Below are 16809 nucleotides of genomic sequence, written 5' to 3'. Positions count from 1 at the left end.
ACACATGGTCATTTCACTTGGCATGGAATGTGCCTTTGACAAAATCTAACACCCAGTCATGATAAAATCTCTCAGCAAACTAACATAAAATACAAAGGTGGCTTAACATCTGAAAATTAACTGATGTAATACACTGTATTAATAGAATAAAAGAAGACAGTCATCTTTTTTTTTATTATACTTTAAGTTCTAGGGTACATATGCACAATGTGCAGGTTTGTTACATATGTATACATATGCCATGTTGGTGTGCTGCACCCATCAACTCGTCATTTACATTAGGTATATCTCCTAATGCTATCCCTCACCCCTTCCCCCACTCCACGACAGGCCCTGGTGTGTGATGTTCCCCACCCTGTGTCCAGGTGTTATTGTTCAGTTCCCACCTATGAGTGAGAACATGCGGTGTTTGGTTTTCTGTCCTTGTGATAGTTTGCTTAGAATGATGGTTTCCAGCTTCACCCATGTCCCTGCAAAGGACATGAACTCATCCTTTTTTATGGCTTCATAGTATTCCATGGTATATATGTGCCACATTTTCTTAATCCATTCTATCATTGATGGACATTTGGGTTGGTTCCAAGTCTTTGCTATTGTGAATAGTGCCGTAATAAACATACATGTGCATGTGTCTTCATAGCAGCATGATTTATAGTCCTTTGGGTATATACCCAGTAATGGGATCGCTGGGTCAAATGGTATTTCTAGTTCTAGATCCTTGAGGAATTGCCACACTGAGAAGACAGTCATCTTAATAAAAGCAGAAAACACAACTGACAAAATTCAACACCCATTCATAATAGACACTCTCTGCAAAATAGGAATAGATGGAAATGTCCTAAACCTCATCAGGGGAATCTATCAAAAAACCCAGTAGCTAACCACCTACTTAATGGTGGCAGTTTGAAGGCCCTCTACTTAACTCAGGAATAAGGCAAAGTTGTCTGCTTTCATGTTCTATCCAACATTGTACTATATATTTTAGCCATGTAGTACGGCAAAGAAAAAAAATCATACAGTCAAAAAGGAAGAAGTAAAACTGTCTTTATTTGCAGACAACATGGTTTGTATGTAGAAAGCCCCAAGGAATCTACAGAAAAAACTACTGGAAGAACTAATAAATGAATTTAATACCACCACAAAATGCAAAGTCAATGTTTATATAGCCCAAAATCAGTTATATTTCTGTATCCTATCATTGAGCCATTGGAAAATACAATTTAAAAACGTGTTTACAATTGTATAAAAGTTAAATATTTAGAAATAAATACAACAAAAGATTTGCAAGAAATGGACACTGAAAACTATAAAACAGTGCTGAGAGAAGTCGAAGACCACATAAATCAATAGATACATATGCTGTTTTCATTAGAAGACTCAATAGTGTTAGGGTGGCATTTTTCTCCAAATTGATTAGATTTGGCACAATCCCAATAAAAATCTCAGCAAGTTTTTTCAGAGAAATTGATAAGCTGATTTCAATATTTGTATGGAAAGTCAAGGCACATAGAATAGCCAAAACAATTTCAAAAAAGAACAAAATTGGAAGACTTACATTACCCCACTTCAAGACTTGCTACACAGTTATAATAAGACAGTGGCAATGGCATGAGAATAGATATATTGTTCAATGGAATGGAGAGCGTAAAAATACGTGTGCATGTGTGTGTGAGAGCGAGAGAGAGAATATATACACATATATATGATCGGCTCCTGTTTAACAAAAAATGCTGAGATAATTCAAGGGAAACGGCAGTCTTTCAGTACACAGTACTAGAACAACTGGTCTGTATAGAATGAAATGAATCTTGGTCCTTACCACACATTATACAGAAAATTAGTATGAGCTAAAATGATAAAACTTCTATAGGAACACATAGGAAAAAAATCTTTGCTCTATTGGGTTACACAAAGTTTTCGTGAACAGTACCAAAAAGGATGAGCCATAAAAGAAAAATGTTGAAAGGAACTTCAACACAATTAAAACTTTTCTTCTTTAAGAAACAAGGTTACGGAAAATGCAAGCCATAGATTGGGAAAAAGTATCTTTAGACATATATCTGGAAACAACCTAAATGCCCATTGTCAAATGAATGGGTAATCTCATGTACCCCATAAATACATATACCTACTATGTACCCACAAAAATTAAAAACATAAAAAAAAGAAATGTGGGCTGGGCATGGTGGCTCACACCTGTAATCTCAGCACTTTGGGAGGCCAAGGTGGGAGGATCACTTGAGCCCTGGAGTTCGAGACCAGCCTGGTGATAAGACCCTGTCTCTACAAAAAATTTTTTAAAAAATTAGCCAGATGTGGTGATGCACACCTGTGGTCCCAGCTACTCAGGAGGCTGAGGTGGGAAGATCACGTGAGCCCAGGAAGTTGAGGCTACAGTGAGCCGTGTTTGTGCCACCTCACTCCAGCCTGGGTGACAGAGCGAGACCCTGCCTCAAAAAAAAAAAAAAAATGTAGTATAGATCCTTTTGTAGTTTTTAAGTGTCATGATGGGGTGTCCATGCACATGTGTAAGATGTACCACTCTTGAAGCTTGTTACAACATGGGCAGATTACCAATCTCACATGAAAAGAAAAAAAAAAGAAATGTGTATACATACAGTGTTTATTCAGCCTTTAAAAAGAAGGAAATTCATGTGACAATATGGATTAATCATTAGGATATTACGCTAACTGAAATAAGACAGTCACAGACAGATACTGCATGTTTACATTTATATATCTAAAATAGTCAAATTCATAGAATCAAAGAGTGGAATGCTGGTTGCTGTGTTGGGGTGAGGGGTGAGGGGTAAGTAGAAATGGAAGTTAATAATTAACAGGCATTAAACTTGAGTCAAGCAGGAAGAATAAGCTCTAGAGATCTGCTGTACAATGTTGTGCCTAAAGTTAACATTAATGTATGTGCAATTAAAAATTTAAGAGGGTAGAGCTGCCAGGTATGGTGGCTGATGCCTATAACCTATAATCCCACCACTTTGGGAGGCTGAGGCAGGTGGATCACTTCAGGTGGATCACTTGAGCCCGCAAATTTGAGACCATCTCGGGCAACATGGTGAAACTCTGTTTCTACAAAAAAACACAACAATTAGTCAGGCATGGTGGTGTGCACCTGTAGTCCCCGCTACTTGGGAGGCTGAGGTGGGAGGATTGCTTGAGCCCGGGAGGCAGAGGTTTCGAGTGAGCCAAGATTGCAGCACTGCACTCCAGCCTGGGCAACGTTGCAAGACTCTGTCTCAAAAAATGCTGGAATGCAGTGCAGTGCAGTGCAATGCAATACAATGCAATGCAGTGCAAAATAGGGTAGAGGTCATGTTAAATATTCTTACCACAAGAGAAACAATTAAACAAAGATATCTGAAGAAGGCCATTAACCCCCTGTATATATGAAACCTCTTTCAACTCAGTAATAATATAATTATAAAGCCAATTAAAAATGGCAAAACTCGGCTAGGCACGGTGGCTCACGCCTGGATTCCCAGCACTTTGGGAGGCCAAGGCAGGTGGATCAGCTGAGACTGGGAGTTGAAGACCAGCCTGACCAACACAGAGAAATGCCATCTCTACTAAAAATACAAAATTAGCCAGGTGTGGTGATGCATGCCTGTAATCCCAGCTACTTGGGAGGCTGAGGCAAAAGAATCGCTTGAACCCGGGAGGCGGAGGTTGCGGTGAGCCGAGATCGCGCCATTGCATTCCAGCCTAGGCAATAAGAGTGAAACTCCATCTCAAAAAAAAAAAAAAAAAAAAAAAAGGCAAAACTCTTGAACACAGTGTCTGTGTATTGTTCAAGTGTATTTGTCTAGCTGGATGGTGAGATTAGGGATAGATACATAATTACATTTACATTTTGTATTTATATTTAATAGTGTATAGTTAGTTGTAAAAAACCATGGGTAAGATTGGAAAGGGAAAATGTAGAGAGAACAGAGGGCTGGGGCAATACTTAGGGAATATCAGTATTTAACTGGCAGATAGTAGAAGAGGTGCCTAAGTAAGCCACCGAAGGAACAGTTCGAGTGGTATGAGGAGCACTGGAAGAGATGTGTCGTAGAAGCAAAATGAGATGAGTGTTTCAAAGAGAAAATGGTCAGTAGTATCTAAAAACATAAAGAGGGCCAAAAAAAGAAGTATCTGGAAAATGTTGATTACTTTAACAAGATTGATGACTTTACAACAGCCTTTTCATAGGAGTGGATCTAAAGGGAAGAGACAGAAACCAGACTGTAGGGTTTTGAAGTGTAACAGGAATTAAGGAAATGAAGAAAAGGAGGTGGTATGCTATAGTGGTTAAGAATATAGGCTGGGAGGCCGAGCCAGGGGGGTCACGAGGTCAAGAGATTGAGACCATCCTGGCCAACTTGGTGAAATCCCGTCTCTACTTAAAATACAAAACATTAGCCAAGCGTGGTGGCAGGCGCCTGTAGTCCCAGCTACTCAGGAGGCTGAGGCAGGAGAATTGCTTGAACCCAGGAGGAGGAGGTTGCAGTGAGCCGAGATCGTGCCATTGCACTCCAGCCTGGCGACAGAGCAAGAGAGTTTAAGCCGGGCATGTTGGCTCATGCCTGTAATCCCAGCACTTTGTGAGGCCAAGGCGGGCAGATCACCTGAGGTCAAGAGTTTGAGACCAGCCTGGCCAAGATGGCAAAACCCCGTCTCTACTAAAAATACAAAAATTAGCTGGGTGCGGTGGTGTGTGCCTATAATCCCAGCTACTTGAGAGGCTGTGGCAGGAGAATAGCTTGAACCCAGGAGGCAGAAGCTGCAGTGAGCCAAGATCACGCCACTGCACTCCCCCCTGGGTTACAGAGTGAGACTTCATCTCAAAAAAAAAAACAAAGAAGAAGATAAAGAAGAGTATGGCCTCTGGAGCCAGGTGCTGGAGTGTCAATCCTGGCTGTCCGCTTTCTAGCTGTGTGATCTGTATGAAATAAAGAAAGGAATAGTACCTACCTCACAGGTGGTTATAGAGATTCAAAGATTTAATATACGGGATCAGCGCTATGGCTCACGTGGGTAATCCCAGCACTTTGGGAGCCAAGGTGGGCGGATCACCTGAGGTCAGGAGTTCAAGACCATCCTGGCCAACATGGTGAAGCCCTGTCTGTACTAAAAATAGAAAAATTAGCCGGGCGTGGTGGTGTGCGCCTGCAGTCCCAGCTACTCGGGAAGCTGAGGCAGGAGAATGGCATGAACCCAGGAGGCAGAGGTTGCAGTGAGCCAGCACTGCACCACTGCACTCCAGCCTGGGCAACAGAGCAAGACTCTGTCTCAAAAAAAAAGAAAAAAAAAAAAGAATTAATACACGAAACATGATTACAGTGGTGTCTGGCACTGAGTAATTGCTATGTAAGTGTTCTTGTTTTTATTATTAAAAACTGCCTCTGAAAAGGTTTGACTGGGAATGGAAGAAAAAGATGTATTTTGCTTTGCTGGAGAAGGGAGGGAAAGTCAAGGGGAGGAGGAGTTTAAAAACATTTATATGCCTAGAGAAACCTAGATCAAAGAAAAAGCCAAAGGTCTAAAAGAGAGCAGTGAGAACAGATGATGCAAGGCTCCAAAGTTCAGAGAACTGAACAAGGGGGATGAGACTCAAAACAAGAGGACTCCTGACTCACTAGGTTAGGGGTAAGGATGGATTCTGATAAATACCAGTATGTTGCGAGTGTTCTGGTGCCTTCGAGTTTGGCCAGTTAAGAGGTAACGTGGTATGAGGAAATGGAGTTGGGGGAAGGATAGTTTGGATTAGTTTGGAGGGTACTTTGTGGAGAATGGTGAGTACTTTGGATACCCGAGGAAAACAGGAGAAATTTAACCATGGACAAGTAAAGTGTCCAAAGTCTTGTGGTTTACAACCCTATATATCACAAGAATTTCCTTCTCCATGTCTCCTTGTAGAAGTGGTTACATAACACCTAGTTATTTTATTTTATTTTATTTTATTTTTTGAGATGGAGTCTTGCTCTGTCGCCCAGGCTCGAGTGCAGTGGCGTGATCTTGGCTCACTGCAAGCTCCACCTTCCAGGTTCATGCCATTCTCCTGCCTCAGCCTCCCGAGTAGTTGTGACTAAAAGTGCCTGCCACCACGCCTGGCTAATTTTTTTTTTTTGTATTTTTAGTAGAGACGGGGTTTCACCATGTTAGCCAGGACGGTCTTGATCTCCTGACCTCATGATCCGCCCACCTCGGCCTCCCAAAGTACTGGGATTACAGGCATGAGCCACCGTGCGCGGCCACACCTAGTTTTTGTTTTGTTTTTTTAAGTGAAAGCAGTTTGCCTTTACTTTATAAGAAGAGTTTACACCCATGAGATAACTTGAGACAACCTGAAGTCTTACAAAACCAGCGTCAGAATCATTGAATTAACCATCTTAACTCAAAAGAAGAAAGAATGTAATAAAAATCAAACAAAATTTTAAAAATCTAGGAAGGTTATAATCATTAGGCCTGTGATTAAAAGGTTTTCTTTCTAATTCCTTGTGTCTTTCACTAACATGGTACTTCAGGTTTTTAACGAGATGCAAAAATTACTTTAATTGCTTACCTGCCTAAGAATCCTGACTTTTAAATTCAGGAAATAATTGTAGATATAACTAACATGGAAAACTGTGAATTTTATAGTCTGGGTAATCTGAGCTTGGGGTAAGCAATAATTAAAATTTTTCTTTTTTTTTTTTTTTTTAACAGTGATCCTTACGTGAGAGTGACGTTATATGACCCAATGAATGGAGTTCTTACAAGTGTGCAAACAAAAACCATTAAAAAGGTTAGACTTAGCAATATTCAAAAGTTTTTAATGTACTTTGTTTTATTTTTATAAGATAAAACCTTATTTAGTTATACTATGTTTATTATTTTTTAGAGTTTGAATCCAAAGTGGAATGAAGAAATATTATTCAGAGTAAGTATATATTTTATTTTACTGAAGTGGAAAAAGTAAGTTTTTTTCTTAGGAGGTTAGAATGATAAATTCTCATTTTTAATATTTGAAGATGTATCTCAGAATTTGCCTTAAGTTGTGAAAATACAAAAGGAATTGAAATTTTGTCTTATGAAAAACATAAATGTAAGATAATGGAGAGGTTAAAGACTAGAATTATCTCATTCTAGTAAAACTGATTTAGAGACTGTACAGTAGTCTTACTCCAGTTGAGCAGATTCACTGTTTTCTCATAAAGATGATGCAAATTATATTCATGTCTCCCCAGTCATTTATTATTAAACAGATTAGGGCCTATCAAGTGAATACATTTCTTTTTATCCACACGTCATTGACATTGCTGCCTTTCCACCCCATCTGCCTCATTTACCATAAAAGCAAATTCCAATCAGCAGTTATTTCCAGTTCCTCAGCAAGGCCCTCAAACTGACAGTGTCTCCTTGTACCTATTTAATATCAGAGTACTTACTGTTGCCAGAATCGAAACACTACCAGAGCAGTGGTAGAGATGCATTTTAGGAATTTCCCCTCTCTGGATTATTCCCACTTGTATCATCCTTAAAATGTTCTTCCTTGACCCCATATTCCCCTTTAGCTGTAGAGTCGTTTCTCTGTTCACCTGAATAAGGAACATTCTGGGAGAGTTGTCTGCCCTCATCATTTCTGCTTCTCCGGGATGCTCGTTAACCCACTGTACTCTAAATCCCCATCACTCAAATGAAACTGCTGTTGTTCAGGTCACCAGTGACTTCCCTGCTGCCAAGTTCATCTTATCTCATCTTACTCATGCTCTTTGCAGCATTTGACATGGCAGATCATTCCTGAAACACCAGCCTCTCTGGAGGCTTCTATGGTACCATACTTGATTTCAGTAAGGAAAACAGAAGCCGTTCTTCTGTACTTCATGTTTAAAGATTTTTTGTTTGTCTTCTTTTGTTCAATTTTAATAAAGTGAATTTGAAGGGAAGAAATTGCTGACACTAAGGGCAAGGAAGCTGTTGCTGAAGATCCAGCCAAAGGCATCAATTAAGTTGCTTCTGTTTTTTTGGTTTGGAGTAAGATTTTCCCCACTCTATGTAGTATGACATAAAAACAACCTTTTAAATTGGTTTGGAAATTTTGGATTCTTGAGGAAATGGTATTGAATCAATTGGATCGTCAAATGAAGAAAAATGAAGCTAAATTTCTGTTTTTACTATTTAACCAGAATAAATTCCAGACTTGATAATGTCTGGTTTTGATTGCTTTTTTGGCACAAGTGTTGGTTAGGAGAGTGTTTTTAAATTCCCAAGTTGTTGAGTTATTTATTTATTTATACTTTTGTTTTATTTTACTTATTTTGTTACATTTTTCTTAGAAACATATGTATTTTCTTTTTTTTTTAATTATACTTTAAGTTCTAGGGTACCTGTGCACAACGTGCAGGTTTGTTACATATGTATACACGTGCCATATTGGTGTGCTGCACCCATTAACTTGTCATTTACATTAGGTATATCTCCTAATACTATCCCTCCCCCCTTCCCCCACCCCATGACAGGCCCCAGTGTGTGACGTACCCCTTCCTGTGTCCAAGTGTTCTCATTGTTCAATTCCCACCTATGAGTGAGAACATGCGGTGTTTGGTTTTTTGTCCCTGCGACAGTTTGCTGAGAATGATGGTTTCCAGCTTCATCCATGTCCCTACAAAAGACATGAACTCATCCTTTTGTATGGCTGCATAGTATTCCATGGTGTATATGTGCCACATTTTCTTAATCCAGTCTATTATTGATGGACATTTGGGTTGGTTCCAAGTCTTTGCTATTGTGAATAGTGCTGCAATAAACATATGTATGCATGTGTCTTTATAGCAGCATGATTTATAATCCTTTGGGTATATACCCAGTAATGGGATTGCTGGGTCAAATGGTATTTCTAGTTCTAGATCCTTGAGGAATCGCCACACTGTCTTCCACAATGGTTGAACCAGTTTACAGTCCCACCAACAGTGTAAAAGTGTTTCTATTTCTCCATATCCCCTCTAGCACCTGTTGTTTCCTGACTTTTTAATGATCGCCATTCTAACTGGTGTGAGATGGTATCTCATTGTGGTTTTGATTTGCATTTCTCTGATGGCCAGTGATGACGAGCATTTTTACATGTGTTTTTTGGCTGCATAAATGGCTTCTTTTGAGAAGTGTCTGTTCATATCCTTTGCCCACTTCTTGATGGGGTTGTTTTTTTCTTGTAAATTTGTTTGAGTTCTTTGTAGATTCTGGATATTAGCCCTTTGTCAGATGAGTAGATTGCAAAAATTTTCTCCCATTCTGTAGGTTGCCTGTTCATGCTGATGGTAGTTTCTTTTGTTGTGCAGAAGCTCTTTAGTTTAATTAGATCCCATTTGTCAATTCTGGCTTTTGTTGCCATTGCTTTTAGTGTTTTAGACATGAAGTCCTTGCCCATGCCTATGTCCTGAATGGTACTGCCTGGGTTTTCTTCTATGGTTCTTATGGTTTTAGGTCTAACGTTTAAGCCTTTAATCCATCTTGAATTGATTTTTGTATAAGGTGTAAGGAAGGGATCTAGTTTCAGCTTTCTACATATGGCTAGCCAGTTTTCCCAGCACCATTTATTAAATAGGGAATCCTTTCCCCATTTCTTGTTTTTGTCAGGTTTGTCAAAGATCAGATGGTTGTAGATGTGTGGTGTTATTTCCGAGGGCTCTTTTCTGTTCCATTGGTCTGTATCTCTGTTTTGATACCAGTACCATGCTGTTTTGGTTACTGTAGCCTTGTAGTATAGTTTGAAGTCAGGTAGCATGATGCCTCCAGCTTTGTTCTTTTTGCTTAGGATTGTCTTGGCTATGTGGGCTCTTTTTTGGTTCCATATGAACTTTAAAGTAGTTTTTTCCAATTCTGTGAAGAAAGTCATTGGTAGCTTGATGGGGATGGCATTAAATCTATAAATTATCTTGGGCAGTATGGCCATTTTCACAATATTGATTCTTCCTATCCATGAGTATGGAATGTTCTTCCATTTGTTTGTGTCCTCTTTTATTTCATTGAGCAGTAGTTTGTAGTTCTCCTTGAAGAGGTCCTTCACATCCCTTGTAAGTTGGATTCCTAGGTATTTTATTCTCTTTGAAGCAATTGTGAATGGGAGTTCACTCATGATTTGGCTCTCTGTTTGTCTGTAATTGATGTATAAGAATGCTTGTGATTTTGCACATTGATTTTGTATCCTGAGACTTTGCTGAAGTTGCTTATCAGCTTAAGGAGATTTTGGGCTGAGACGGTGGGGTTTTCTAAGTATACAATCATGTCATCTGCAAACAGGGACAATTTGACTTCCTCTTTTCCTAATTGAATACCCTTTATTTCTTTTTCCTGCCTGATTGCCCTGGCCAGAACTTCTAACACTATGTTGAATAGGAGTGGTGAGAGAGGGCATCCCTGTCTCGTGCCAGTTTTCAAAGGGAATGCTTCCAGTTTTTGCCCATTCAGTATGATATTGGCTATGTGTTTGTCATAAATAGCTCTTATTATTTTGAGATACGTCCCATCAATACCTAATTTATTGAGAGTTTTTAGCATGAAGGGCTGTTGAATTTTGTCAAAGGCCTTTTCTGCATCTATTGAGATAATCATATGGTTTTTGTCTTTGGTTCTGTTTATATGCTGGATTACGTTTATTGATTGCGTATGTTGAACCAGCCTTGCATCCCAGGGATGAAGCCCACTTGATCATGGTGGATAAGCTCCTTGTACCTTTGGTAGAATTCAGCTGTGAATACGTCTGGTCCTGGACTTTTTTTGGTTGGTAGGCTATTAATTATTGTCTCAATTTCAGAGCCTGTTATTGGTCTATTCAGAGATTCAACTTCTTCCTGGTTTAGTCTTGGGAGGGTGTATGTGTCAAGGAATTTATCCATTTCTTCTAGCTTTTCTAGTTTATTTGCATAGAGGTGTTTATAGTATTCTCTGATGGTAGTTTGTATTTCTGTGGGATTGGTGGTGATATCCCCTTTATCATTTTTTATTGCGTCTATTTGATTCTTCTCTCTTTTCTTCTTTATTAGTCTTGGTAGCGGTCTATCAGTTTTATTGATCTTTTCAAAAAACTACCTCCTGGATTCATTGATTTTTTGAAGGGTTTTTTATGTCTCTCTCTCCTTGAGTTCTGCTCTTACCTTAGTTATTTCTTGTCTTCTGCTAGCTTTTGAATGTGTTTGCTCTTGCTTCTCTAGTTCTTTTAATTGTGATGTTAGGGTGTCAATTTTAGATCTTTCCTGCTTTCTCTTGTGGGCATTTAGTGCTATAAATTTCCCTCTACACACTGCTTTAAATGTGTCCCAGAGATTCTGGTATGTTGTGTCTTTGTTCTCATTGGTTTCAAAGAACATCTTTGTTTCTGCCTTAATTTCGTTATGTACCCAGTAGTCATTCAGGAGCAGGTTGTTCAGTTTCTATGTAGTTGAGCAGTTTTGAGTGAGTTTCTTAATCCTGAGTTCTAGTTTGATTGCACTGTGGTCTGAGAGACAGTTTGTTATAGTTTCTGTTCTTTTACATTTGCTGAGGAGTGCTTTACTTCCAACTATGTGGTCAATTTTGGAATAAGTGTGGTGTGGTGCTGAGAAGGATGTATATTCTGTTGATTTGGGGTGGAGAGTTCTGTAGATGTCTGTTTGGTCCACTTGGTGCAGAGCTGAGTTCAATTCCTGGATATCCTTGTTAACTTTCTGTCTCATTGATCTGTCTAATGTTGACAGTGGGGTGTTAAAGTCTCCCGTTATTACTGTGTGGCAGTCTAAGTCTCTTTGTAGGTCTCTAAGGACTTGCTTTATGAATCTGGGTGCTTCTGTATTGGGTGCATATATATTTAGGATAGTTAGCTCTTCTTGTTGAATTGATCCCTTTACCATTATGTAATGGCTTTGTTTGTCTCTTTTGATCTTTGTTGGTTGAAAGTCTGTTTTATCAGAGACTAGGATTGCAACCCCTGCTTTTTTTGTTTTCCATTTGCTTGATAGATCTTCCTCCATCCCTTTATTCTCATGAGCCTATGTGTGTCTCTGCACATGAGGTGGGTCTCCTGAATACAGCACACTGATGGGTCTTGACTCTTTATCTAATTCGCCAGTCTGTGTCTTTTAATTGGGGCATTTAGCCCATTTACATTTAAGGTTAATATTGTTATTTGTGAATTTGATCCTGTAATTATGATGTTCACTGGTTATTTTGCTCGTTAATTGATGCAGCTTCTTCATAGCACCGATGATCTTTATAATTTGGCATGGTTTTGCAGTGGCTGGTACTGGTTGTTCCCTTCCATGTTTAGTGCTTCCTTCATGAGCTCTTGTAAGGCAGGCCTGGTGGTGACAAAATCTCTCAGCTTGTCTATAAAGGATTTTATTTCTCCTTTTCTTATGAAGCTTAGTTTGGCTGGATATGAAATTCTGCATTCAAAATTATTTTCTTTAAGAACGTTGAATATTGGCCCCCACTGTCTTCTGGCTTGTAAGGTTTCTGCTGAGAGATTTGCTGTTAGTCTGATGGGTTTCTCTTTGTGGGTAACCTCACCTTTCTCTGTGGCCGCCCTTAACATTTTTTCCTTCATTTCAACGTTGGTGAATCTGACAATTATGTGTCTTGGGGTTGCTCTTCTCGAGGAATATCTTTGTGGTGTTATCTGTATTTCCTGAATTTGAATGTTGTCATGCCTTGCTAGGTTGGGGAAGTCCTCCTTGATATTATCCTGAAGAGTGTTTTCCACCTTGGTTCCATTCTCCCTGTCACTTTCAGCTACACCAAACATAGAGTTGGTCTTTTCACATAGTCCCATATTTCTTGGAGGCTTTCTTTGCTTCTTTTTATTCTTTTTTCTCTAAACTTGTATTCTCACTTTATTTCATTAATTTCATCTTCAATCAGTGATAGCCTTTCTTCCACTTGATTGAATCAGCTACTGAAGCTTGTGCATGCATCACAAAGTTCTTGTGCCATGGTTTTCAGCTCCATCAGGTCATTTAAGGTCTTCTCTACACTATTTATTCTAGTTAGCCATTGGGCTAACCTTTTTTCAAGGTTTTTAGGTTCCTTGCAATGGGTTAGAACATGCTTCTTTAGCTTGGAGAAGTTTGTTTTTACCGACCTTCCGAAGCCTACTTCTGTCAACTCATCAAAGTCATTCTCCTTCCAGCTTTGTTCTGTTGCTGGCGAGGAGCTGCGATCCTTTGGGGGAGAAGATGCGCTCTGGTTTTTAGAATTTTCAGCTTTTCTGCTCTGGTTTCTCCCCATCTTGGTGGTTTTATCTACCTTTCATCTTTGACGTTCGTGACATACAGATGGGGTTTTGGTGTGTATGTCCTTTTTGTTGATGTTGATGCTATTCCTTTGTGTTTGTTAGTTTTCCGTCTAACACTCAGTTCCCTCAGCTGCAGATCTGTTGGATTTTGCTGGAGGTCCACTCCAGACCCTGTTTGCTTGGGTATCACCAGTGGAGGCTGCAGGACAGCAAATATTGCAGAACAGCAAATATTGCTGCCTCATCCTTCCTCTGGAAGCTTTGTCCCAGAGGGGCACCTGCCTGTATGAGGTGTCTGTTGGCCCCTACTGGGAAGTGTCTCCCAGTTAGGCTACACGGGGGTCAGGGACCCACTTGAGGAGGCAGTCTCTTGTTATCAGAGCTCAAATGCCATGCTGGGAGAACCACTGCTCTCTTCAGAGCTGTCAGATAGGGACATTTAAGTCTGCAGAAGTTTCTGCTGCATTTTGTTCAGCTATGCCCTGCTCACAGAGGTTGAGTCTATATCGGCAGTAGGCCTTGATGAGCTGAGGTGGGCTCTGTCTAGTTTGAGCTTCCCGGCTGCTTTGTTTACCTACTCAAGCTTCAGCAATGGTGGACGCCCCTTACCCCACCAGTCTGCAGACTGGCAGGTGGATCTCAGACTGCTGCGCTAGCAGTGAGCAAGGCTCTGTGGGCATGGTACCCGCCGATCCAGGCATGGGAGAGAATCTCCTGGTCTGCCAGTTGATAAGACCATGGGAAAAGCACAGTATTTGGCCAGAAGTGTCCTGTTTTTCCAGGTACAGTTTGTCACAGCTTCTTTTGGCTAGGAAAGGGAAATCCCCTGACCCCTTGCACTTCCGAGGTGAGGCAATGCCCCATCCTGCTTCGGCTTGCCCTCTGTGGGCTGCACCCACTGTCCAGCCAGTCCAAATGAGATGAACCAGGCACCTCAGGTGGAAATGTAGAAATCACCCGTCTTCTGCGTCAATCACGCTGGGAGCTGCAGACAGGAGCTGTTCCTATTTGGCCATCTTCCAATCATTACATCTTAAAGCTCCAAAATAATCTCCTTTGACTCTGTGTCTCACATCCAGGCCACACTGATGCAAGGGGTGGGTTCCGAAAGGCCTTGGGTGTCTCCACCCCTGTGTCTCTGCAAGTTACAATCCCTTCAGCTGCTTTCACAGGCTAGTGTTGAGTGCCTGAGGCTTTTGCAGGCAAACAGTGCAATTGGTTAGTCAATCTCCCATTCTGGGGTCTGGACGATAGTGGCCCGCTTCTCACAGCTCCACTAGGCAGTGTCCCAGTGGGAACCCTGTGTGGGGACTCCAGTCCCACATTTCCCATCCACACTGCCCTAGTAGAAGTTCTCCATGAGGGCTCTGCCCCTGCGATATCCAGACTTCTTTGTGGATATCGACACATTTCCATACATCCTCTGAAATCTAGGAAGAGCTCCTAAGCCTCAGCTCTTGCCCTCTGCACACCTGCAGGCTTAAAACCATGTGAAAGCCACCAAGACTTACAGTTTGAACCTTCTAGAGCAGCGGCCTGCGACATATCTGGGCCCTTTTACCCACAGCTGGAGCTGGAGTGGCTGGGACTCAGAGAGCAGTGTCCCAAGGTTGTGTAGGGCAGCAGGGCCCTGGGCCTGGTCTATGAAATCATTCTTCCCTTCTAGTCCTCTGGGGCTGTGATAGGAGGAGCTGCCACAAAGATCTCTAAAATGCATTCAAGGCATCTTCCCCATTGTCTTGGCTATGAACATTCAGCTCCAGCAGCTGGCTTGAATTCCTCCCCACAAAATGGGGCTTTCTTTTCTACCACATGATCAGGCTGCACATATTCCCAACTTTTATGCTCTGCTTTCCTTTTAAATATAAGTTCCAGTTTCAGATCATTTCTGTGAATGCATATAAGCATATGGTTAGAAGCAGCCAGGCCACTTCTCGAACACTTTGCTGCTTAGAAATTTCTTCTGCCAGATACCGTAAATCATCTCTTTCAAGTTCAAAGTTCCACAGATTTCTAGAGCAGGGGCACAATGCTGCCAGTCTCTTTGTAGAAGCATAGCAAGAGGGACCTTTATTTCAGTTCCCAAAAGATTCCTTGTCTTCGAGACCACCTCAGCCTGGACTTTCCTGTACATATCACTATCAGCATTTTGGTCACAACCATTCAACAAGTCTCTAGGAAATTCTATCTTTCCATCATCCTCCTTTCTTCTTCTGATCTCTCCAAACTGTTTCAACCTCTGTCCATTACCCACTTCTAAACTTGCTTCCACATTTTCAGGTATCTGTATAGCAATGCCTGACTTCCCATTACCAATTTTCTGTATTAGTTTGTTCTTGCATTGCTATAAAGAACTCCCTGAGACTGAGCAGTTTATAAAGAAAACGGGTGTAATTGACTCACAGTTCCACAGGCTGTACAGGAAGCCTGGCTGAGGGGGCCTCAGGAAACTTAACAATTATGACAGAAGGTGAAGGGGAAGCAGGCTCATCTAACATGGCCAGAGAAGGAGGAGGAGAATGAAGGGGGAAGTACTACACACTTTTAAGCAACCAAATCTCATAAGAAGTCGCTTACTATCACCAGAGCAGCAAGGGGGAAGTCTGCCTCCGTGATCCGGTCACCTCCCATCTGGCCCCTCCTCCAACATTAGGGATTACAATTTGACATGAGATTTTGGCAGAGACATAATTCCAAACCATATGAGATACCATACAAACACCAGAAAAAATATGTTAATGGTTGTATTAACATTAGCCAAGTTAGACTTCAGGACAGTATTGCCAGAGATAAAGAGGGCATTTCATGATTATAAAGAGTGAATTCAACAAGAAGACATACAATCTGAAATGTGTATGGACCTAGTAATAAATCTTTAAAATTACGAAGTCAAAATTGACAGAACTAAATAAATAAACAAATCCACAATAGTTGATTTTACCACTTCTAGTAACTGATATAACAACTAGACAAAAAAAAAATTAGTAAATATATAGATGATTTGAACAACACTACCAATCATGTTAACCTGTTTGACATGTATAGTACACTACAGCTAATACCCAAGTGTATATTCTTTTTATATGCCCATGGAACATTTACCGAGATAGACCACATATTGGGCCACAAACCGAGTTTCAGTACAGTTAAAAGGATTGAAATTCAACAGGATTGGCTGGACGCAATGGCTCACGCGTATAATCCTCGCACTTTGGGAAGCCGATGCAGGCAGATCACTTGAGGTCAGGAATTTGAGACAAGCCTGACCAATATGATGAAACCCCGCCTCTACTAAAGAAAAAAAGTATACAAAAATTAGCTGGGTGTGATGGTGCGCACCTGTAATACCAGCTACTTGGGAGACTGGGCACGAGAATCGCTTGAACCTGGGAGGCGGAGGTTGCGGTGAGCTGAAATTGTGCTGCTGGACTCCAGCCTGGGTGACAGAGTGAGACTCTGTCTCAAAAAAAAAAAAAAAAAAAAAAAAAAGAAATTTACCAGGGTATGTTCTCTGATCACAACAGATTTAAGTTACAATTCAGTAACACACGTATGTATATCACAAA

The 16809-nt window shown here is 40.7% G+C and overlaps 1 protein-coding gene and 1 non-coding gene across 6 annotated transcripts in view; both read left to right on the top strand.

Annotated features, from left to right (window-relative positions):
* Positions 1-16809, top strand: part of NEDD4 (NEDD4 E3 ubiquitin protein ligase) — a 165080-nt gene that overhangs the window by 33592 nt on the left and 114679 nt on the right. For 3 of the 5 annotated variants that reach the window (XM_009429174.5, XM_063794974.1, XM_024349217.3), the window contains exons 3-4: positions 6706-6784; positions 6881-6919. In XM_009429174.5, the coding sequence (XP_009427449.3) occupies positions 6706-6784; positions 6881-6919 (118 nt within the window). Of the gene's footprint in view, positions 1-5566; positions 5719-6705; positions 6785-6880; positions 6920-16809 lie in introns of those variants that run through there. The other 2 variants (XM_016928275.4, XM_016928273.4) reach the window with 2 other exon arrangements.
* On the top strand, positions 2481-2584 carry LOC112205791 (small nucleolar RNA U13). Its single transcript, XR_002939874.1, has one exon. It is a non-coding gene; the product is annotated as a small nucleolar RNA U13 (small nucleolar RNA).

This window comes from Pan troglodytes, chromosome 16 (assembly GCF_028858775.2).
Source record: "Pan troglodytes isolate AG18354 chromosome 16, NHGRI_mPanTro3-v2.0_pri, whole genome shotgun sequence".
Classification (NCBI taxonomy): domain Eukaryota; kingdom Metazoa; phylum Chordata; class Mammalia; order Primates; family Hominidae; genus Pan; species Pan troglodytes.
The sequence above is the reverse complement of the archived record's forward strand: the minus strand, read 5'-3'. Positions and strand labels throughout refer to the sequence as shown.